The sequence below is a fragment of the Meleagris gallopavo genome, chromosome 4 (genome assembly GCF_905368555.1).
Source record: "Meleagris gallopavo chromosome 4, MGAL_WU_HG_1.1, whole genome shotgun sequence".
Classification (NCBI taxonomy): domain Eukaryota; kingdom Metazoa; phylum Chordata; class Aves; order Galliformes; family Phasianidae; genus Meleagris; species Meleagris gallopavo.
This window is the reverse complement of record NC_139407.1, coordinates 56,295,666-56,321,000: the sequence shown is the minus strand read 5'-3', so window position 1 is coordinate 56,321,000 and position 25,335 is coordinate 56,295,666. Positions and strand designations below refer to the sequence as shown.

General features: G+C 38.8%; 1 protein-coding gene across 8 annotated transcripts in view; it reads right to left on the bottom strand.

The window, feature by feature from the left end:
- PROM1 (prominin 1) overlaps positions 1-25,335 on the bottom strand; it is a 59,307-nt gene that overhangs the window by 19,150 nt on the left and 14,822 nt on the right. For 5 of the 8 annotated variants that reach the window (XM_085223442.1, XM_085223434.1, XM_085223437.1 and 2 more), the window contains exons 3-11: positions 19,572-19,630; positions 16,509-16,535; positions 14,819-15,024; positions 9,088-9,208; positions 6,920-6,983; positions 4,740-4,829; positions 3,203-3,420; positions 2,720-2,794; positions 1,536-1,599 (exon numbers count right to left, since the gene is read on the bottom strand). In XM_085223442.1, the coding sequence (XP_085079568.1) occupies positions 1,536-1,599; positions 2,720-2,794; positions 3,203-3,420; positions 4,740-4,829; positions 6,920-6,983; positions 9,088-9,208; positions 14,819-15,024; positions 16,509-16,535; positions 19,572-19,630 (924 nt within the window). The remainder of the gene's footprint in view (positions 1-1,535; positions 1,600-2,719; positions 2,795-3,202; positions 3,421-4,739; positions 4,830-6,919; positions 6,984-9,087; positions 9,209-14,818; positions 15,025-16,508; positions 16,536-19,571; positions 19,631-25,335) is intronic. The other 3 variants (XM_085223438.1, XM_085223439.1, XM_085223441.1) reach the window with 1 other exon arrangement.

The following is a 25,335-nucleotide window of genomic DNA, read 5'->3' as shown; positions in this document are numbered from 1 at the left end:
TATTTAAACTTCATCCCTTGGGAATACAACACTGAAATAAATTAGACTGCTAATATTGATAATCTATACCACTTATTTCCAATCTCATTTAAAAAGATTAGCTAAATTCATTCCAATTAGTTAGCAACACTCTTGAGATAAAGATCAATTAAGCCAATTTTTTTCCCGAATTATGAAGAAACCCTATGTTTACAATTTAGATACACACTACTTAGATACACAAAGACGTGATTCACTCACTTATTATACATATTCTTTATTTGTAAAATGTAATTTCTGTCTACTCTTCCCCTTCTCTCAACTTGGAGAAACTGCAGAATGTGTAAACAGAGGTTGCTACTTGGTAGTAGGCAGCACCTTCATAGAATCAGAGAATCACAGAATGGCCTGAGCTGAAAAGGACCATAATGATCATCTAGTTTCAACACCCCTGCTATCTGCAGGGTTGACAATCACTAGAGCAAACCACTTCCTCCTACTCCAACAACAGCTGGACATGTTTTCAAATGTGTGTTCTCACATTTCTCTTCCAATCAAGCTCAACCGGGTACCAAAATGCTCATTAAAAAATTAATAAATGAACAAGAAATTTGTCTAGTAGAACTACTGGTTTTGTTTGATTTGCTAATGAAACTCAGTTTTTATAATAACAAAAAAGTGCAGAAATAATAATGGATAAATTAAGATTGTCTGTGTTTATGGATATCGGCAGTTATTGAAAATGAGCAAATCTCTGTTAGGTTTCCTAATGAAAAGTACATCACATTTTTAGAAAACTGGCTCATTTTAGGCAAGTTCACACAGTACACTACAATTCTATACATACTGTGTTTCATTTTGCCAAAAAAAAAAAAAAAAGAAAAGAAAAACTTACAAGGAACAGCTGTATATTTATGCAGAACAGGTCCACAATGCAAGAACAAAAATTAAAACAGATTAGTATGCATACATTATACTACATTTCAGTCAGTGTCAAGTGTCCAGGTACTGTCAAAAAATCACAGTTCAAAGCCAGAGTAATAAAGCATTATTAAACAGGCATTTAGGTACATTTTTTACCTCCCCTTTGACATCTGCTACATTTCAAGGCAGGCAGGATCAGCTAGTTGTTTTGTTGCTGTGGAGTGTTTTTTTATTTGTTTGTTTGTTTAAACAACTACACAGCTAAATACATCATAGATACACCACTTCTCATGCAAACTAGTCTTTCAACCCAATAAAAGTAAATATTAGAATGCAGATGGGACCTCACTATTTCTCATTACTTGAGTAATACAACGTCCAGCAAACAGAACTCTTCCATAAAATAGCATATGGTCTATTTTTAGACTTTATTTTGCATCTTACATTGAGACATACTTACTTTCTATGCTTTTCATGGCACCAAATCTTAAAAGAAGATTTAGACTTAATTTTTGATACACTTTAGCCCAGGAAATATATTATCAATAAAAGAAAACAAATGCATCCATAACTGATGCAAAAGCAGTAGCATTAGACAGTTAAAGTGGAAAGGCAGTTTCCATTGTCCTCACCTGATAAGATATTCTTAGTCTGATTCACTACTAAGTCTGGAGTATCATTAAATGCTGCATAACCCTAAGAATAAAAGTTGGAAAAATTAGAATAAGCTTCTCATGGACACATTACTTGCAACTTTTTCCACTATGACAGGGACTGAAAGTCCATACATGGTAAAATACATGTGGTAATACCAAGAAAAACATACCTTATCACTGCGCATTAGAAAAGGTCAAAGCAAAATATAAAGTCAGGTGCATTTCAGATTTCATTCACTCACTGGGATAATTCCTTATGAAATGTCTACATTTAAATACACACACATCAGTCACAATCGTTTCAAACTTTATAGTACTTGTGCTTGACACTTCTCACTCCTACAAAACTCATACATGAAGACTCACTAAGTGAAGGGAGTGACTACATACCCTCTGCAATCTTATGCCTTTATAACATGAAATGTTTGTTACAAACAATGAAATCCAGCTGCCTCTGAAAACACTGTAATCTTCAGTAAGAAGGGGAGAAGAAGGATTAATGCTGGGGGACCAAGCTCAGTAGCACACACTGACAGAAAGAAGAAGCTACTGCAGTGGAGGCTTGAAGCTTTCCCTTGCAAACCTGATCCCTTCATAGGCAAGCAAGAGTGCAGGTCTCCAGCACACAGCCTGCAGTCCCCTACACCATCCTTTTATTCCTAGCAAACATTATCAGATTGCTAGGTTCTCACACTGCTCTAACTATGCCAGATTTGCAAAATTATTAATAGTAATTGCATTAGATCCACTGTACCAGATTTAAGATTGAATATGCGCATTTCAAGATGATGGGAATACACTACAGTTGATTAGAAGACCGTGGATTTTTATTTTTTAATTATTATTATCTTGAACCAAAAATTTAGAGCTTGCTAGCACATCCATGTTTCTGCCTTTTTGCTTTTTAAGGATCCTTCTTTCAAATAGACCATTAGCTACACACTTTTGACATGTAATATCCTGCGGATGTAAAGCACCACATTAATATTTTAAACACTAAATCTTAGTCAAACAATAGAATAATACACAGAGATATCTACCATGAGCAACGATGAGGTGGGAACAAGATAATTCTGCTTGGGAAAGCCAAGGGAAAACAATGGATACTCATGTATCCCAGTTTATTAATTACGAGTTTATAAGCTTGTTGTGAAACATACCTTCTGAACCAGACTAGAAAGGTCTATTTTAAGGACATCATTGACCTTCGCAAGCTGTGAGCTTACTCCCGGCAACTAGGAAACAAAAAGCATCCTTAAGTCACATCAAAGTAGCAGTCTTACTACTTTACTCAATATTTCAAAGATAGGAGTGAAGGGTCAAGAAACTAGAAAGACTGTTTGTAATAGAATCTTTGTAGCATACCCCTAAAACCTTTGTTGTACAAAAGCAAAGCTTAACTTCAGCATTTTTGGGAAGGCAGATTCTTTTCCTGCCCATAGCAGCACTTTAATGTAGTTGCTTGACACACATTTTATTCTTTTCCACACAGAAAATGAGAACAGTGACTGTAATTACCCAGAAACACAGAGTTAGTGAAGGTCACTTATCTCACAAGTGCCAGCATACACTGAGCCATTAACTTGCAGAAATACTAGCAGGCTTATTTAAAGCAATCACACCGTGAGTCTGAAAACACTCACCCCACTGAAATTGGCATTAATGTTCAGTTGATTTAATGAATTCCTGATGATATTGCAAGTTGAGGCAGCCTGAGCTGCAGCGCATGCAGAATCATTGAGGGTGTTGCTTAGGTGCATTTTAACATCTGTCAAATTTCCATGAAGCCTCTCGGTGCCTTCCTGCAAAACTTCTACAGAGACACTCACGTTTTCCAGTGCTTCCTTTGTTTCTCTGATGGCTGCAAGAATGCAACATCATTTTTTAAAAAAATTTTTTGTTAGAAACTAGATACCATTACAGAGGGAAAGCGTAAATACACACGTGTAAGCACTATCAGCTTCTTGACAATACTGATTTAAATTATCTTTCCATCTCACCCAGAAGAACCCTCTAGCACCAAATACAAGTTTATTGTTCATAAAAACAGATTACTTGCATTCTCCTACAAACAAATTAATGTGCTCAACCTATTTTTACTGAGATTCTACCCACTTTTCAGATTATTCTTGTCTACTCATTCCCTCTTTCTTCTAACCCAGTTGTTTTAATAAAGAATTTCAATGCTTGGTTATCAGAAAACAAAAGAAAAAGCATATCCACAAAATAGTATTTTTAAGGCCAGTTGTAGTCCAATTCAAGAATTACATGGCTGCACGAGGAAAGGAAAAGAGATCAAGTTGCATCAGCTAAGCACTTACGCACATTAACACTTGTCTGCCTTTAGATTTTGTCCCAATCACACAAAAGAACACTAAACAGTAGTTTTAAGACAAAAAACCACACAGATACAACTAAAAATGCACAAGTGTACGAAAATAAAGCACACTTCACACAACACAAGGTTCTCTCTTTTTTTTTTTTTTTTACCTTTGATAGCCCTTTCCACTTTGACTTCAAGACAAATAAGAGAAACAAAGCAAAAAAGGAGAATGATGATGAATGAATGAGAAAGAATTCAAAAGAGAATCATGGGTTAAAAAACCCACCAAGTGACTCAAGTTTAAGGATGATTTTCACTTTACTCTATAATGCGCACCTGATTCCTGAAAAAAGGAAACCTTCAAAAGAAAAAAGAATAAAGGAATCTTTTCTTTAAAAGGAGATGGAACAAAACACAAACAACATTGAATTCAAAGATACAATTAAGAAGTGACGGTTGTTGGCACTCTCATACTAGGTTTGACACTGATGACACTCAACCATAGACCTGTCAAAGACTAACCTACAAAGAACTACAGTCAGCACAGCTTTCCTAGTCTCCTTTATAATCCCTGGAAACGGACAACCACCTGAAGTGGGGATTGCAGATTTCATTTGCCTTCAATGACTGCTGAAACTAGACATCAACAATGGCACTTATGTCTTTGTTTACTTTTTAAATACATTTATAAATCTCAGAATATTGGATAACCAAAAGAAACGTCAAGGCAAGTTGAAAAATGCTAAGTAGAAAAATGGTACTGCATAAAGCAATCTCATGTTGTGCACCAAAAAAATGAAGCCTGTCTTACGGTGGCAAGAGAATATATATTAACACAAGAACATGCACATCTTTACCTCCTGCCATTGTCAAAGCTGCATCAAGTGCGGGACGTACTTCTTTCCCCAGCTGCTCTTGAACTCTGCTACCAAGCAAAGGTCCAACGTCTGCAGCATGGAGAAATGAAAAAATCATCACATTCTTCAGTTCAGCTTTAACTACCTTTTCGTATAGGTGCTATCGATCTCTTACTGAACAAAGTATACATAAAGTATTAAAATTTCTTTAAGGCCTGACACAGCTTTTTTAATGGCAATTACTACCTTTTATGGAAACAGATTTTCTTCACAAGTAGTCTTAACAAGGTATAACATTGACAGGAATTTTGTGGCATACTCATTCGCTACAAGCTATGGTTCTCTAGTGCAAGAAAAAGAAGAAAATAGTTTATTTTCCCTTTTCCCATTCCTGATGTGTCAAGGTGACCCACAGCCCAGACCCGACAACCATCCTCACCAAAATCCCTTAAGCGTGTTATGCACGGCTGCCAGCCTGCCCTCAGCATTCAGTGCTGGCTTCAGGCTCACGCGGATCCATCTCCTCCCTCCAAGCCCTCCTGCTTCATTGCCCACAAGCAGAAATCATCTTAGTTCAGCAAAAATGAGAAAATGCAAAAGACAGACAGATGCAGAGTTGAGACTGGTGAAGCGTCTTAATGCAACTTCAGGTAGTTGCTGGGTCTCCTCTGTATTCAGGTTACAGTAAACAGCTCTTGGAGCTTTTGCTCCTGATGAGATTGGAATACTGAATGCTACAGAAGCATCCATTACTGTCAAGACTGCCATTTCTAGCTTGGGATGAGAATTTTTATCAAGCAGAAAAGACTTTCAGCCTTTCCTTAGGGTGGGCAAACCGAATTCATCTACATTTCTCTCAAGGTTTATTTTACTGTTGATTCCCTTTTAATGAAATCCTTTTGTCCTCAGGTGTCACATAGTTAATTCTGGTATCTCAGTACTGTACAAGAAAATAAAAGCTATCTTTATTTATTGATAAGCACTCCTATCACAGATCCAGTTAGTTTCCCATAAGCTAACATATTAAACTTGCACCGAGAGTAAATAAATATTTAATTTGAATTCTTGGTTTGAAAGCTAGAAGCTAGTACTTGAAGTGCAGATACTAATTTCTTTTTCAGCCATTGTTCTTGTTTTTAAAGGCTTATACAATGCCCAATTTTTTAGACATGAGTGTTCTTGCACGGAAGTAGTTAGGAATATGTGCAAATACTGCTTTGGTTACTGCCTTCGGTGCGCTTTAGTAACCTTTAGACACACTGACTTGAAGGTACGTCAAGCTTGCTGCACTGAAAACTGTCCTTATAACATGCTTTAAACTGATACCAAAGTATGGACTCTAGGAATCAAAAGTTACTATCTTTGCTTCCAGCAATCCTGTTCACAATCAGTTTTGATATTTCTGCACTGCAGTTCAGCCTGAAATGCAGACCTGTACACAATCTGACATGCTTATCAGTACATGTTAATATTGTATATTGAATTCTAATCTATACTGAATATGATTGCCCTTTTCTATTATCACCATAATTGAAAATTCTGAAAAAATTCAGTGGTTTGGTTCTCTGTTTATTGAGAGGTTTAAAAGGTGATGCCTCCTATCATGACTGTACTGAAGGAGAAGGTGAAGCAATTGTATTTCAAGTGTTACTTCTTGTTCTCCAACCGCTCATCCTGAAATGCCAAATACAATAAGCAGCTTTGGAAAGAAGATAAACGTGTATCTCAACTTCTAGCTGAGCAGAGGACAAAGAGACAACAATAAAAATAAACAAATGCAGAGATCTACAGTTATTGTAACCGCAGGAACAGCTAGCAGCTCTTCTCCTTCACATTTAGCTCCACAGTGAAAACTCAGGAATAATACTTTAAAAAAACACAAGTATTAGTTGTTATTGAACTGTAAAAAAGGGGAAAAAATACTACCCTGATTTATTCAGTAAGCAATTTAACAAAAGACTTATTTCAGAAAATAGTCTGCACTACAACAGCTCCAAGTCATTTTATATGGAAAGAATCTCAGATTTTAATCTCATTTAACACTAAGAACAATAATTATTTTTGCAAACCATATAATAGTAATTCAAATTTCACTTTGCATTATGAACTGTTTACATTATCTTATTGAAAGCTTTAAGTAAACAACACATCAGTAACCCCCTCTAAATCAAAGTTCTTACTATTTAGGTCAGAGAGCGCTTTATCCTTAGTTGTGTTATACTGGCTCACCAAGTAGTCAATTTGCTGAAAAAAAAAAGATGATATGAAAAACCATTAAAGTAATTGGAAAAAAAAAAAAGTAATAGTTTCAAATAATGAGTCAGAAATTGCCACACTTTGAAACAATCCAAATATTTGTGCAGTAACCCTCTCCCTTCCCCCAAATTCCACAGTTCTTCTGCTTTCAGTTAACTAAATATTTTAAAACCCTGCTTGGCACAACTGCACATAAAAAGATGGGTTTTATTGAGAAACGTACTGGAAGACCTCTGGGGAAAAAGACTCTACTTAAAAATGTTAAGTAGCAAGAACTGTGCAACACAAAGACTTCAAGTCAGTCAGGCACATACGTTTGTGCATGTCTTCATCCCTCCGATTTGATTTTCTAGTAAAAAAGATGATTTCTCTTGAAATAAGAATTGTGCGGCAAATTTATGGGATAGGGGTTCTGAAGCAATTCACAGTCCAGACTGGCTTTTATGGGGACAGCCTCTCAGAGTTTCCCTTACAAAAGAAGCTGGTCATTCTGCCTTAATGCAAATGGTTTTCATTGACAAACGGATCTGGTCCAGTTGCAACTTGGGTTCCACCAAGGCACTGTGTCAATATAAAATATCAACTTAGTTATCACCAGTTCCTGGTTCTGCACAAAAGGCTATTAAATAACTATTCCTGAAGGAAATCTTGCTATAGGTATGAAGTAACTTTGATTGAGTTCTGCATGTTTAAAGTAATGCTGTGTGAATCCTAACCGAGTCATGCAGAAGTTAATATGCACAGTAAAATTGCTTCCAATTTTAAACAGAAGTGACTCAGATGTGCACAGAAGTGTATTTGGCTTGCAGTTTCAAGTTTCGGTGGAATGAAGAAAAAAAGAAACTAAAAAGCACCCACAAAACAACCCATACATCATACAGCAGTGGATGTAATTAAATCACAGAGTATGAGACAGACTCCTTTTTTTTTTTTTTTTTTAAACAAAGGAGAAAAGAATAAAAAGAGCTTTTCCTATCAAGAAAGATGTAGGCTTTTTTGTGATGGTTGGTTGGTTTTCCTAGACAGACCAGAGGACTAACATTTTGCAGGCCTGTAAAGCTTGCACTGTTTCCAGCAATGTCACAGACAAAATGTGATCCATATAACTAACAGTGTTAGCATCAGCATTTGTGTAGTCTGCTAATCTGCTATGACAAGAACTCTTTACGTGTGACTACTTTCAAATCCTCCTATATGTTATACACCTCATACTCACGAGGCAAGGACATCAGTTAGGATTTCAGAGCTTATTGCCAATGAATTGGATTCCATAACTTGTTAAAGAAACAGAAGTCCTTACCTTCAAGAAATCCTTAAATGCGTGTGTCTATACATGATATCAGTGTACCTCATCTGTCAAAAATGACTTGTAATCTGTATCTAGTGATTGCATAATCAAGTGCTATCAAGCCTAAGAAAGAAAAATTAGTAATTCTGCATACGAACAAAAAATCTGCTACATAACTGAAACTTTGAAGAACTCCTGGCATGAATGTTCAAGTCCTGACACTTTTAAATTCCATAGTTCTAGCATTCTTCTCAGCTTTTTAGCTAGTGTCTACTTTTTTTCTCTATTAGAATAGTTTCTTCCCTGTAAGAAGATTTTCTACTCTGATATTTCCTGTCACATGCCTATGACTATAATCACTCAGTGAAGAGGAACCTGGTGAGTTCTGAGACCATTGGTTTTATCTTTCAGTGCAAGCTTTCTCCCTGTGCCCCAGGGCAGCTCCACAAAAGACACCCTGTCTCAAGTGTTTCTTGATGTAACCTCCACTTCCTGACATACACCCGCATCACTAGGCTGTCACAACACATTGCTCAAATTAATAACTGTATACAGATCAACTCTCAATATTGAAAAATTTAACTGCTCTTCCCAGATGCAACGATTCAAAAGCTGCTCTAATAATGTTTGTTCTCAAACATGTATGGTGATATGAAAGCTTCTCATCTCATTCACTCTACTTTATGAGACAACACTGTGGTTGTCATTTATATCAGACAGAAAGAAATGATTATTTTCTGCAATACTTCTTCCTTATACTTCTCCCCTCCCACATTCGTTCCCCATAAAGAATAAATTATTTACCGCTGGAGTGTCGTTAAGGAAAACTTTCAGATCTTTAAAATTACTGTTGACCAGTTTCTTTGCTCCTCGGACTTGATTAGTTAAGTGTTGGTTGGCAGCATATGCACAAAGCACTCCAATGCTACAAAAAATACAGATAAAATATTTATAACAGTGAATGCCTGCCCTAACATTTTAAACCCCAACAAAAGATACAGAAAAAAAACCTCTAACGTTATGAAAATAAAGGTCTCCCTAAGTTTATGCTTTGTCTTTTTTACTGTGATATCGCATATCCACCACTTTACCAAGTAGAGGAATTAGCTGTCAGGGCAGATATGGTGCTACTAAAGAAAACAAAAAAGCAGTGGTTAACCCACAGACTTCAGAAGTTAATAAATTTACAGTCACCCATCTGCACTGACAGCATCAGCAAACACGTAAACTGTATGCAGCTCATCAATGTTACTCTTTCACCACTATTATTATTGCTGACATAGCCATAAGCAAACATTCATAAAGTTACTATGAAAAGGAATATTTTACATTTGAAAACTTCAGCAACATTTGCTCATAATGGCTCTATTTATTTACATAATTATATACATCTTTTAAAAATAGTTCCCATTAGCTCTAAAAAACATATAAACATTTCCTGATAATAAAACAAAAGGTGGGAAGCAGGATAAGACTTCCAATCAGCACTGCCGCTAATTATTTCCTATTGGATCATCCCCACTGCAAAATTCTATTCAAAACACAGTAGATTTGCACAAACATCAGATAAAAAGGCAATTAAAAATCCCATGATAGCCTCCAAAATCTTTCATAGCATACAAACTACTTAAGTTTTTGTTTTGTTATTTTGTTTAGCTTAGATGTAAAAGAAACAGAAGCATGATTTTTTTTCGTTTGCTTTATACCCATCTTATACTCACAACAGCTAACCTTTCAATTGGGAACAACCCCTTGCAGTTACAGGCACCAGGAGACAAGCAGAGCGGCCTCAGGCAGGGATGCAGTGGTGAGAGCCCCAGAGCAGGCTGAACACAAACCCACTCAGAGCTGTAGGGTTAAACTGGTAGACAGCACAGAACCACTCATCAGAGGCATGATGCAACCCCAAAGGGATGCACTGCCTGAAGCCTGCAGCCAGATGCATTACAGGCATTTCTGGATGGCATATTAGTTCAGTCCCTCAGCTCTGCTGCACTGAAACAGCTCAGCACTATAATTAGGCAGTATCCTGAAAACAAACATTATGGACATCCAAACGACAGAAGGGAGTAACCATCACAAAAGGCACTGGACTCCTCCCAAACTGACAAACTTCATGTGACGGCATTAAGAAGAACTAATATTTTAAAATAGGACTTTAAGGAAATTTATACTACCTCCCTACTGGGCAAATAAAATTATTGCTCCAGAGAATTTAAGCTCAAAGTAAGCCATAATATAGGCACTCAAATGAGAAATCAGCTCGTGGATGGCGAGTACCTAGAATAATGTGATATATGCATCTCAGCAAGACAGGAGCAAACACTCTGATGAGGCTCATCTCCTCTTTTTACCTGTGATCCCAAACAAATCTTCATCTTTATTTCGTTTTTCCTATTTCAGCTTTCCCAAACATGGTGAAGGCTTGCTCTCCTCTCAAGTACAAGACCTTTTGCTGCTGACAAACACTCAGTAGGAAAAGTTCAGTTTCAGAGCATGACAAAGTTAGAGATGGCTTCCTCCTGTACCAGAATTTCAGCCCTGCCTTTAATGCTGACTACCAGCTACCTTCCCAAAAGAAGTCACTAACAAAGGGTCACCAACATTCTCCTTACTACTCAACCAACAGCAAGCAAGGGGCAGCTATATTTCCAACGTGGCCAACCCATTCTGCAGCCATTAACATCAGCTACTACCAAAGAACAATGAACTTAGGATGCACAAAATGTCAAGAACTTGAACAACCTCCAATGGTTTGCATTTTGTAAATGATTTACACTTTGGACACATACAACATATAATTTGTCTTCTTTTTACAGTAATGCTAATGGTTTTGAAAACATTTTTCTATTAAGGCAGTCAAATATTTTTCTTCCTCCTCAAATCTAAAGGCAAACTATCTAAAGCTATCAGGAAAAGCAAACATTTGTGTGTCCCTCTGTGGACTCAGTTTATAATGCCATCTTTGTTCTTTGGGCTGCCAGCGTTTTTATGCCTTTTCAGAGTTATGCTCACAGGCTAGAAAGGTCAATTTCAAGCTAACAAAACAGTACTTTGTGAGATTTGAGCATGATCATTTTTCTCTTCAGTCTCCTAAATGAAAGGGGTGGGAGGACACGGGACAGGGGGAGATACTTTATACAGCTGATGCATCCGGAACAACCGCAGCTACATTCTGAATGCAACTAAACAAATACACAGCACGAGAGAGGAAAGAAAAATCTATTTATTATATAACTGAACCTTGAGTCAACATTCAGTAAGCAGCTACAAGGAGAAAAGCATAAAGGAGGAAGAAAAAGGACATCTGACAACGGTTTAAACAAGCTCCTCAGGAGTCAGATCCTCAGCTCCTAGTCAGGTGTCATCGAGATACAGAAGTCGCTACTCCAATTACAGAGGGGTCCTAAGCCTTTTCTTTAGTGGTGCTTGCTAAAAAAATTCAACTCACAGAATAGAACTGATCTACATACTGGGTAAATGGCACCTTCCTCACCACCAAATAGCAGACACAATAAAGTAGTGGGTGGGAGCTCTCTGTACTAACCTGCTCACCAAATCTTTTGATTAAGTTTGACTCCCAGGTTCTGAACAACACGTGTTATCAATTCCACACAGCCCAAATGCTTTCTACGAAGCCCCAGAGATGGATTTGTCAGGATACCAATACTCTTTCCATTCCATCAGACTTAGCTTTGCCTAGTACATCACAAATAACAACCACAACTTCATACATATAACTACAACTTTAGAAAAGATCTCAACACCACCTCCTCTCTGAAGGACAGAAAACCAACCACATGCTAGACTGTCCTATCAGCCAAACTAGTTCCTATGACTGGCATTAAGTTTGGCACTGGCACATACATTTTCACTAAAAATAAATTAAAATGTCTCAACTTTGTATGGCAATATCGATACAGGAAAATGAAATTACAAAAACCATGAGGTACTTCGGACTCGCTTTACCAAGAGAAGTATTTCAAACACAAAATGCATCTTCTAGGGAATGTAAGGCCTATGTACCTTAAAATAAACAACTGAGTACATAAACACAACTCCTACTTGCTTCCTTATACTTCTTGAGAAAACCCCACTGTAACAACCACACTCTACCTTCAGAGAGCACATCTCTGTAGAACAGCTTTTTGTTTGCTTTATTTAGAAAAGAAAATAATGTAATCTTTTTCCTTTCTTTACACAACTTCTCAGTAAACTTAAACCCTCATCCTGTTATCCAGAGCACCGTCAGTGGAAAGGTAAGAAGATAAAATCTGCTAGCTGATAGCTCCTAAAGTCTGAACTAACAGCATACACAAGCTGGTGTGAATATGCTGACACATATACACTGACACATAGAAAAGCCATCCACATGTTGCCAGAGTTTCCAGGAGTTGTTGTCTATGTGTACTACCTATTGCAAGCTCTGTGCTCAACATCTTTTCCTTGCTAATACTCTTCCATCGTGCATTTGAGCTTCCTCTCCCAGCCAAGAAAAGACAGTCTGGATCAGTCTTGATGTCAACCAGTAGCAGTGGGGTCTGCTCTTTTGGCTGTGTCTGCAGTTAGCCAGAAGCATTTTACTTGCTCAGGATGGAACTCTTTCGTGTTACTGACACGGCCAATGTACAAAGCTGTGGTCTAATCTGTGAGAAGTGTAGATCTGGGGAAAACAGCTACAAATAAATCTTCCAATTGAGCTGAAACTGCAAGGTAACTGCGGAGAAGAGTAGAAATGCACCCACAAAGAGACTTAGGCTGAGAACAGTATATGAGGTGCAGAAACAGGTACATCTCAGGCTCTCCTTTTTGTGTGAGGTGGGTGGGGAGGAGAGATGGCTACCAGCATAGCTCTCCTTTGTATTTCAGCACAGTAATAAGCAAGCTGCCATGGATTTAAATAGATCCAGGCATAGCACCTTCTCTTCCCTCGTTAAAGAAGATCTGGGAAGGGCAGCAGGCTCCTGCTTTGTGCAGCCATATACTGGAAATTCGAGAGCCAGACCTGCCTCAGCCAGGCTGAGATCAGCAATACAAGCTGTACAAAGCCCCTCTTTGCCTTGTGCAGCGCTTACAGCATTACAGATTTAGCTGCAAGTCCTATGGGATCATCTCTGCCCATGGCAGCCTGTGGAGAAAGCTCAGGCCAACCCTTCCCTTGGGGTATGCACCTGACGCTCCCAATGCCTGATACAAAAGATGAGTTAAAGAGGCAGTCTCCCCTGCCCTGGAAAAGTGTATTAGTATGGCTCACTGATCTCCCATTCACGACCCGCGGTTTGCTTAAAACCACAGCAACAGCTGGCAGCAAACACACCAGTCAAAGACTGACAGGGGAAGGATCCCTTCATGCAGTCTCTGCTGATAGGCAACATCCCCTCAGGCACTACAACTCGAACACAGTGTCCTGAGACATGACGTAAAGGTGCTGGCAAGCTCTGTCAGCTCCCTGAAACTCCAGCATGCTGAAGGGTAACTTCATAATATATTTTCTTTGAGCACTGCTGCACTAAGAAGAACTTTTGTCCTGTAACTGTGGCAGGAATGTATCACCTGCTGTACTTTCTGGCTTTCTGGAATTCAGGTTACTTAAGTGTCATGTTTGTCAGTGACATCTGGCAGAAGAGAGCATGATCTAATACAGGGTATCCCCAAGTGCTACAGTTAAGCATAAGGAATGCCTTAATTCAACATGACAGACAGCAGTAAAAGGAAAAAGAAATCAAGGTTACAGTGAAGTGACAAGGTAAGTCCCACCGCAATGAACACTCACATAGTGTGGAATATAAGAAAATAAGAAAAACAGGCAGGTGAAAAAATGAAGAAGTTGAAGGAAAACTAAAAAAAAAAGACAAACAAACAAACAAACAAAAACAAAACAAAACAAACCTGAAAGCAAACAATATATTTTGAAAGCATCTGCAGGGAAAATAAAAGCCTGGGCTGCAGTCCCTCATCACTCACTACATGCCCAGCACAGCAAGAGGATGCTAATACTCCTCATGCCAAAATGTGACTAAACTCAAGCATATACAGTGAGTACACGCATGGCTTAAACAATTCAATCAGTGCCCAGAAGAAAACCCATTAATTTGAACTTATAAGAATCTATTAGACAAATACCATAGGAGATCACACAATGGCTTTCCTTACCACTTCCAAGAACAAAACAGTACGTTGTACCTCAGGTTCTCTACGGGATGGACTGAACATAGGACAGTATCATTTATTCAAGAGTTTAACATAACATTCTGCAATTGCCACCTTGAGACTAGCAGAAACCTCATTTGTCACATTCAGGCTTAATTTTTGTGTTCTGTATCTGCATTCCTCCCAAGTGAACACATAGTGACCTGGGGATAACAAAGGCAGCAGCACTTCTTTAATGCAGTTGCATTTTCTTTAATAAGTACTAATATTATTTAGCATAATAAAATAATTTCTGCACCCGTAGGCTAATACAGTAGCATCATATGTCACATGGCACTGCAAAATTAGTGCTATACCAAGCTTTGTGTTGTTCTGTTACACTTGCCTTATTATTAAAGAAGCAACAAAAAGAAATGTTGCAAAACAGCTCCTCTGACAGTCAGCATTTTTCTTCTGTCTTTGATGCATTTCCCCACCACAGTTGTCACAGCAACGACACATACAGAAGCAAAGTCCCACAAGAGGCAGTAACAAAATAAATAGCAATCCCAAGGCTGCGGAGACTATAAAACCGATCTCATAGTAGATGGCCTGCAATTCAGACAAAAATAGTGGTAATAGCAGGTATCACACAGTCACTGCAATCATACAGAGCAAATTAACAACAATTAAACTAAAGACTAAACCATCTACTACATCTCTGACATTATGGGCCCGGTGTTTTTGTCAGTAATCAACATTGCAACAAAAATATATGTAACATTGCAGACACCAAAAGCTAACAGTTACTTAATGAGAGCACTAGGAAGTAAGCTGCAGGAATGCATTCTAGGAAAGAAATATGTGCAGGTGAAATGAATACAAAGTGATGCAAATGAAGTAGATTAAAAATGAACATGTTAAAATTTTTGGTCCACAAATCTAATGTTGCCCACATCTGTTTCCAAAAGGTCTCCATAAATGTCAGCAAGGCTGCCTAGATCAATGCTGCACTGGGGTGGGAGGGTATGTTGTTCTCTTTGTTAATCAGGTATGGAAGGATTTATGGGATCAGCCAAGGGATGTCCTTCTGGGACGATGGATTGCAACAGCAAAGTTTTCTGCAAACTCCAGATGAAAAAACTGCTTAGGGACTGAAAAATGTAACGGCATGGATTTTAGGCTCCCTCAGGTAAAGACAGTTATTCTGGTGCCAAACAGCAAAACATCAGCAGCTAACAGCCTGCTTTCCAAACCAGGAAGGAAGGAAGGAAAGCCTGCAATGCAATACCCCACTGGCTCGGGGCACAGTGCCTGTGAGGCACTGTGAGGGCTCCCAGGGACAGCTGCTGCAAACATAGGGCAGCACGGCCCAAACCAGGCCAGCTATGTGTCTGACAGCTGGGCAGCATGGGGTGGCACACCCCAGCTGTCCCTCCTGACTAATAAATCTCTCTTCCCAGATTCTCTACAATTGTGGGAGAAATAATTATCTCACTCGTACTTTGAATCCTCCTCTGTTTTACAGATCTGCCAGTACAAGGTCAGCTTGGCAACCCCAGATGAAACTGGGGCTGCATATTGTCCTGCAAAATAAGTTACAATTTCACACAAGCTATCTATCATGCTCCAGTTCCAGCTTCACTGACATCCTTCCTCGCAATCCCTAATTACCAACTGATCCAAATACAGCAACCATCACCATTAGCAGAGTTGCAAATTTCTGACCTAATTACCAATTCTAGGATGAAATCTAGTTTTTGTGTTGTTTTTTTTTTTTCCTTTAATTGTCTATTAACTGCTGGTTTAAACCTGCTCTCCCTTCCGAAGAACACAATCTAGATACTAGGAAGAAGAATATGGATATTTTTCTGAAAAAATACACAGGAACCCACAAAAACATTCCTGTTTTCTTTTTTACTTAGCTGAACACTTCAGAAATTACTCTACGATGTACATTTTAAAATAGGTTAGATGGAAAAAAACTAATTAAAAATAAAACGTAAGAAATAGTTATGGATGTTTTAATAGGAGTAGTGCATATCGACATGGTTAGTTTCTTGTCAAAGCTGTACATCTACCAGATAAGACATTACCTGGAGTGTCAGGACAACATTTTCGGGCTGTGGAAGTCAAAACAAATGGAGAGTGTGTGTAACAGGCAGCATGCACAAAAACAAATCGAGTAATGAATAATTAACCACAATCAAAACAATTAACAACACAGAAACAATAACAAAAAGCCACTGAGGTAAAATAATGCATAGAAGCACAACTATGTAATTACAGAGAATTACATACAATAAAATGCACAGCGGTGATGTCTGGTTTCCTTTGTAAGTAAATGGAATCTAAGATCTGTCCAACAAACATTTCCATCTTCGAGCAGTGCAAATCAGTGTAGCAAGCATCTGTTTCTTTTAATTCCCAAAAATCTCAAAGCCAGAGACTGCGTTTCTTTGTGGTTTAGTGACTCCTTCAAAAATTCCACCAGTTGTAACTGACCTGTGATATTCCTGACTAACATTTTCTTCTCAAAGCTAATTTTATTTTGGCATAAGTGCAGCATTTTCAGTAGCAGTTTTGAGAATGTAACAGATTACACAGAAAATTCATTTTCAACTAATTATGGAGAGATTATAAATTATGCAAAAGTAAAAAAGAAAGCATTCAAGAAGGAATGGGGAAGTGTATTAACAGGTTCTTAATTCATTTTTCATCTGTATTTCAAGAAAACACTGGAAGTGAAATACACGGTGACAGGAATTTCTGAAGAACTTAATTTTCCCCTTGTTTACACAGTGAAAACAGACTTATTGTATTATCCTATTAATCTCCATATGACAAATTTACACCTGATAATGCTTTTCCTTTTCTTGTCAGCAGAAGAGAAAAACTATGAAGGTAAAACAGCAGACCCTCAACCTGAAGTCTGCTGTGTGTGAATCAGGAATGTTTCCAAGTTGTAGTCAAATTTCTTCTTTAGCATTACACACATTTTTGTGGAACTTCAATATGCTTTGAAGAGTTGCAATCATATTTGGTACCACTAACCTCCCTTATAAATATGGTACCATGTATGATTTTGAATGGTTTTAGCAAGCCATCTCCCAGCAGAACTGCTGGGAGCAGTTCTGTCACAGCAGCAGCAGTGATGAGCTGAGTCCCTGTGAGCACACAGCAACTGTGCTCAGCTGTCAGGTTATCCTGGCAGCTCAGGGTCCCTGTCAGGGGATGATGAGGCATCTATGCAAGAGTCCAGCTGGGATCACAGGGACACACAGTGCAGAACTGGGGAGGGCCTCTTGAGTCACTAACGCATTCTACAAATAGCTTCAAAAAAAAGGAGAGAGAGATAAAGGAATGGCAGCAGAAATTTAACAAGATAAATGTCAGAAGCAGTTAGATTTCCTATTTCTTTCAATTCCCTAGTGAACTAGTGAGCCTTCCTTTAATGTGGGTTCACACATGGCCCACTTCTTCCCCTGCTTCTGTGATAACATCACTGTGTTCCCAAATAGGAGCCTTTTCTTCCTGGTGTTTCTTCTCCAGATATATTTATTTATCAGGAATAATCATACCCCTTGTCAATTCTTTTCCTAAGCTTAAAAAAGTGTTCCACTATCCTCTGGAAACCCGTATGTTTCCCAGACCATCCTAACAAACACTCTGAGCCCATCATGTTCAAGTTCATTCCTTCTGGCTGAGCAGCCAAACCCAATGCAATGTTTCCAGTCTCCTACTCACACCCTTCAGGGACATTCTCATTTCCCTGCTCCTGCTGGGAGCTCCTCCAGAGGCACATTCACAGCCACACTTACCTCTTCATGGCTACATCTCTCTGATACTTCTGGCTTCTGCAAATCTCTCCACTTGCCCTGATTTATTCTCAAAATTGTATCAAGGTTTGGATTATATTCTGGGCAGAATTGGGTCCTATAGATGGTCTACATCTTCTTAAGCACACCTGATATTGTATCTGCCATTCTATAATCACACAGTATTTTACCAAAAGCTTTAACTACAGATTACAGCTATTAGTCTCAAATTTCTCTTGACTTACATAGTAGTTACTAATCACTACACTGAAGCTCATGTATACCACTTACATTCTAACACTTTATCCAAGGGCCCAGCCAACAAAGCTCACTTCACGCTGCTCTCTAGGAGTGCCTGCACCATAGACAGGTGTTGCACTGCTAAGGCAAAGCCCCACTAGATGAGCCCATAGGATTGGCAAGTGCTGCTTGACGCAGCAGGAGGACAATATCCAAGCACTCGAGTTTAATGCAGAGTGTATCAAACCCCTGGAGTGATAAACTTGCTGTCAGAAAGGCATAGAAACACAAGGTTTTTGCACTGCAAATCCCAAGGTCATTCAGCTCATCCTCAATCAAGACAACAGATTAATGCCTGTACGCCTAGCTCCATGCTCATCTAGCTGTCAGAACACCATACTAAGCTCACATGGAACCACTTGTTCATTGCGTGGACCTGGTTGACTCCCACTGCACAAGGAAGAAGGCTCAAGCAGTGACACTGCTTCAAAGATGGGGCACCATCCTCAAGAACAGCCTGAAATCAGACCCAAGCTCCATTCTACTTCCTCTTGCTAACAGACATCCTAAGAATTTCAACTGTCACAGAAAAATCACAAACTTAAAGAGAGAACAGCGAGTATACTTAATGCGATTAGCACACTCTAAAAATTCTTTATCAGTAGACTATGGAAACTTAGTTTGACCAAGGCACCAGAAGCAGCACATAAAGTGAACTTCTGGAGGAAAACAGCTGAAACTAACATGAGAACTGAGCAGTAATGGCTCTCACTATAAAGCATTTTTAAATAAAAGCAGTACTTCTCAATACAGAGGGGCTTCAACTTCTGCATAATAAGGACTGCAATCACATTACAGTTGGAATTTATAATGGAGCTTTAACTATGTGTTTTTTACACTGGCATATGAAATTTCTTTGTGACATTTTTGACACATTTCAGACTCAAATTTTATAAGAAACCATCAGACTTGTTGCCCTCAAATTTCATTCCCATATCTTTGCATTATAGCTTTAAAATACTACTCACTGTTTTAGAAATAAAACCGAATTTCAAAGTCACTGTTTTCATTATTTTATGCAGATACACACAGACAATTTACCTTTTGATAATCGCCTTGTGTATTTCCAAACTTCTGCTGTGCTAGTTTTCTGATGAGATCTGAAAATAAGCAAGAGCATTCCAGAGTTTTAACAAAATACATTATAAAAATGGAGGAAAGAGGATGGTATGAATTCTACTGTTAGGCAGGCAAGATGCAATTAAGAATAGACATCTACAGGATCAGCAAGCACATAAGACTTTCCATAAACTTGTCTAGTACCAACATTTTTAATTGACTGTATATTTTATGAGATCACAGGAAGATAACCAGGGTATACATCCATTAAACCCCACTGAAATGCAATGAAGGTTTTTCTGAGGTCACCTTTCTGTAGCTTAGCAACATTATTAAAAGTTAAGCACAAACTTATCAATTACTTGGACAAAGTTCTGGGTGTTAGCTTTGCTTCATTTCTAAGACAAGCACATACACAGATACATATAAATACATACACAAAATTACATAGATAATGTGCAAAACAAACATGTTAATGACTTCTTGATTGGAGAGCAGAAGGAAGAAGGCCCTTATCTCGCCCACTTCATTCCAGTTTCTATTCTTTCTCGTTTTTGGGACCAACAGACCTTACACAAGGGTATGCAACACAGCCAGAACAAATCCACATGGTACTGCAAGTGCAACTCCATTTCGCTCACTTCTACAAGATACCATCCAAAAAATGAAGTAGGAGTTTAACATCAATGCCACTTAACATCAGAAATACAACTTTGCCACACTTATTTGCTGCAGTAAACCGCAGCAGCTGAAGGAATGGATCTCCTTTTGCAAACACCAGCAGCCTGCCCTCACAGAGGTGTTACTACCCTATGGGAACTATACTGGGACCTAAGGCTGCTGGTCACTAGTGTGATGCCCTGCGCCTGCAAGCACTGGGAGCTCTAATTCTGCTCCCTAACAGGCTGCACACAAGAAGCCCTGCTCCGATGTCCAGGAAAAATGACGGACTGAGCTTCTGGTCTCTGAAGAAAAGGAAATACATTAGGAAGGAACACTGACCCCGTGCTCATACAGGACTAGGCTCAGTCTATTCAAGGGCACTGTGATCTCACTCTTCTCTAATTCTGCACAATCTTATAAAAACAAATCCCCAAGCAGGCAGCTCCCCTTGTCCTTGTCACCAGCACCCAACTGATCTGCAAGTTCAGGAGATCCTGAGAAGTTCCTCACAGAAAATCAAACACAACCACAGAGCAACAACTGCCGTTTTCAATGCGTCAAGGAAGGTTTTCCCTGCAAGGAAACTGTAGCCACCAAGACTGCTAATCAAAAAATTAAAGTAAAAATCTGTTCATGTTAACGTATCACAGGAGTGCCAAGCAGCAAATCATTCACAGACGGGAAGTGTATTTTAAAATGCAGGAAGCATGCTAGCAGTTGATGATAGAAGATTTCATACAACCCCCTTTTTGAAAGACTACACAGAAGCTAGAAGATAAGGCTGAATCCCACAGTAACAGAGGTGACACAAAAGTATCAGCAAAATAAGCACCTAGGTAAAAGAAAGGAGCTGCAATCCTAATAAACATGTTCAAGCATTGCTTGGCAGGGGCCAACCAATCTGTGCTAAGATGCTCACAGCATCCCCAATGACCCTCTAAGAATTCCTCAGGGGGTTTCAGTAGCAAGGTGGTGCACAACCAAGTGGGCAGCACTGTCAAAGCCCAAAATGTAATGCACACTAGCTGTGTCAGACAATATTTTCTTCAGCAGCAAATGCAGAACGTCTTTCCTCTTGTTTAAATCTATATCCCTCCCAAAGAAGCAATTTTATGAAAGATTTGGTGCATGAAGCATCCAAAGCAATGAATTTTCTCTTGATCTCACAAGCAGAAGGGCTACAATAATCCTTTCATTTGCATATTTATTTACCCATTTAGCACTGTGTAACAATACACTGCAGAATAGCCACTGAAGATGGGTTTTAAGGTCCCTTTCAGCTTAAGCCATTCTATGATTCTATGACCTCTGGAGATCTTCCAGTCAAACCCCTGGCTCAGAGCATGGGTAGCTACATCATGTTTCTCAGGGCTCAGTTCTGAATTTCATCATCTCCAAGCAGAATATCTAATATTAAAAAATAAAATAAAAAAATCCCAAACTCCCCTGACTAACTGTGATACACCTGAATTGCTCAGAATGTTTCTGATTCACAGTTGTTATTTATACCCTTTCCATAATTTATATCTCGCAGGTCAAAAACAGGACCTGAATACACTATGACAAACTGATACAGAAAACAAGATTTTTGGTGTGTTTTCAAAATTTAGAGGCTCTAAAGCCTTCTCATCAGAAACTAAAGCCCCTTTAGGTTTATAGTAAACAAGACCTGCAAAAAGTTCCCATATGGATTGTATAAATTAGATACAACATAGTAAGAGAAATATGCGTTTTATGCCATACACAGCACAATGACTGCTATTACACAGCCTGTTTTTTGCCTTAATTTTCAGAATGGGAGTTTTCCCTGCTAAATACGGATTTACTACTTATATTACTTAGTAAAGATTTTTTTAGAAGCTTCAGCATGTTCTTCTCAACAGGCAATGCACCGTGATTGATCATTCTTTGCAAAGAATTAACTATTTCAATTACCTTCAATATCAACTGTTAGGTATTTTATAAGTTAATTCATTTGGAGAAGAGGAGTCTCAGTGGAGAATTTATTGGCCTCTACAATGACCTGGAAGGCGATTGTGTTGAGGTGGGAGTCGGCCTCTTCTCCCAGGTAACAATGATAGGATGAGAGGTAATGGCCTTAAATTGCACCAGGGGAAGTTTGGGTTAGGTATTGGGAAAAAACTCTTCACAGAAAGAGTGATGAGGCATTGGCACAGGCTGCCCGGGGAGTGGTGGAGTCACTGTCCCTGGAGGTGTTCAAGAAATGTATAGATGTGGCACTGAGGGACACTGGGGCCGTGGTTGGACTAGGTGATCTTAGTGGTCTTTTCCAGCCTTAATGATTCTGTGACTTTATGCTTTCAAATTGTACTTGGAAGCTATATATATTCCCATAAAAATTAATATTGGCCAAATCCAAATGTAAAATTACCTTCAGTAACTCGTCCACACATCTGTAGGCACAAACATGCCTCAGTGGTTTTGCAGGAACTCAAGTTTTATGCACAATAGCACTCAGAGATTAAATGGGAGAGCATCCTGTGCTCCCTTGTATACTTTTCACATACACTGCTCATTACTGCACAGTGAAGAAACACCTCAGTCTACATTTAAGTCCTAACCCCTGTGATTTAGATTTGCTTTTACGAAGAGCCATTCTTTCCCAGCTAGTACATTTCAAATCTAGCACTGAAATGCATTTGTATTTTCAACTGAACTAAGACAACTCCACCTGATACTATTCTGCATGATGCATAGAGTACCTCAGAGCCAATCAGATCATTTTCAAGTCTCGTTCCCACTTTGAACACAAAAGTGCTAGGCAGGTATGGAAAGGAGTGGTGCCCTCTATTTTGAAATTAAGTAGATTACTTCTGAAATCTTGGCTTGACCAGCTGCACACATTGTTTCACAGGACCAGTAATCCAAGGCTTTAGCACAGAACACATTTCCTCACTGGGGTTAAAGAGATTTACCTTATGAGGCTCATTTACACAGCTAATTACATTATTGCTCTGCACTGTCCCCTTCCTGCTCTCATCACACATGCAACATGCCATCTGCCCTGGCAAATCTAACTAACCAGATGAACTGTTCATTTACCAATGCAATTTGTGATAAAATATTAAGCATCTCTGAGAAGCTCCAGTCAATGAAAATAAGGTTATAACTAGGCTTTCTTCTTGGAACTACCCTACAGAAAGGAAGAGCAAAAATCATGCAGATTTAAAAATAAACAGTCTGGCTTTAAGTCCCAACATAAATTAGTTATAAATGCTTCTTCCACGAAAGCTTTTCAAATCTAGGTGACAGCAATATAGTTGGAATAAAACCTTTGGGAACGCTATGCTTGATGTTCGCTCAAACAATTCCATTGAGCCAGTTCAGTTATAGTGCAATTCCAGCACTAATCAAATTATGCCAGAAATTCATTTATCCTTTTATGCATAGTGTAACATACTAAATTTCTATTCTGAAAAAAACTTCAAGCTAACCAATAAGTACCATGACTGAAGCATTCAACTCGCACTGAATGGGGATCTTCAGAACAACAGGAGAGAATTAAATTGATAATATACATGATAATAAGTGCTTTCACACCATCTCGTATCACAGAATTTCTCCCCATTCCCCTTCATCTATAACAGACAGTGTCAATGGACTATGTATACACTGCTCAGTTCAGTGTTTTTCTGAATATGGATCAGTTTGACCCCATTTAGTGTCATGAATAAACAGCAACAATTAGTGTGAAATTAATGAATTAAAATAGCTTCAAGATTGTTTTTTTCCTCTCTAATTATGACTCGGACTATAAACTAACTCTTACAAGTCCAAGAAAACCATAAAATATTTCAGATTTATTAGCAGAGAACAAAAATCTTTTGGGTGTTCTATAGCAAGTTCAGTTTATTGACATTTTAGAATACTTGCTTTGACCTGAGTGGAACTTTCATTGCTTCCTCAAAGTTAGAAAGCCTTTTGCCATTGACCTTAATTATAGTCAGATTCAGTTTCCTTTGAAGAAGTCTCCTCCAGTTGGCAACCTAGGGTGCTTCCCTTTACTGCTGTTTAACTACCTCATGGATCCACACACTTGCTCTGTCCCTAGTCCCAGGTCTACTCTGCACTGCTAGAGCCTCACCTCAAGCACTAAGTGCAGTTTTGGGTACCACAAGAAGGGAAAACCTACAGAGTGCTCAAAGTAGGGTTACGAAAATGAGGAAGGGTCTAGAGGGCAGGATGCATGAGGAATATATGAAGTCCTTGATCTGTTCAGCCCAGAGCAGAGGAGGCTGAGGAGAGCAACACTGACATTCCCTCAGTTCTAAAGCCCTCATACAAGACAACCTGCTTGCCCTAGAGATAGCAAAAGGAAATTCCCTGCCCAATCATGTTGCACATTAAAGAAATAAAGTGCAAAATACCATAATCATAGAAAAACAAACACAAAAGGAACCCTGCCATTGCACCTGCTCGCTGACATGTAAAATGATGCCCTATGACCTGATATTCTATGGTAGATGGTTGAATGGAGGTTAAAACCAGCAAATACAAACTAAATTGCCTAATTACTTTAACTTCCCATCACGTCTGCAATGTCAGTCTGCCTTGTTACCTTGTTCAATATGGTGTTTCCTCTAACCAATATGATCATCTCCCATTCACATTCTCTGGCTGAATTCTTCAATTACATGATCAAAAGCAAGACATACATGCTATATTCCCAGCTTATCCTAGAGTACTGTTTCTGTCTCCAGCCAAGACAAAAAGCAAATACATAGTGAGTGCATTTTACATCTTGTTAGACTTGGAAAGCACATACTGCTTTATTTGTAGGTGAAAAGACAAGCTACTAGACCAGCTAGAAAAGAGCCTTAACTTATAGTGGATGAGGTGAAGGGTGATGTGAGAGGGTTCAGGCAGCAGTATCCTACAGGCAAAGAGATGCATGAATAGCCATGAACAGGAGTAGACTACGCTGAGTGAGTTTTAATCAGCACAGGTAGGAGCAGGTGCGCTGCAACTGCTGAAGATGCAGAACTGTAGTGCAGCAAGAGCTGCTGAATGTGCATGCTGCAATAACCAGGATCTGAAATATCAGGTTCCCTTTGCACCCTTG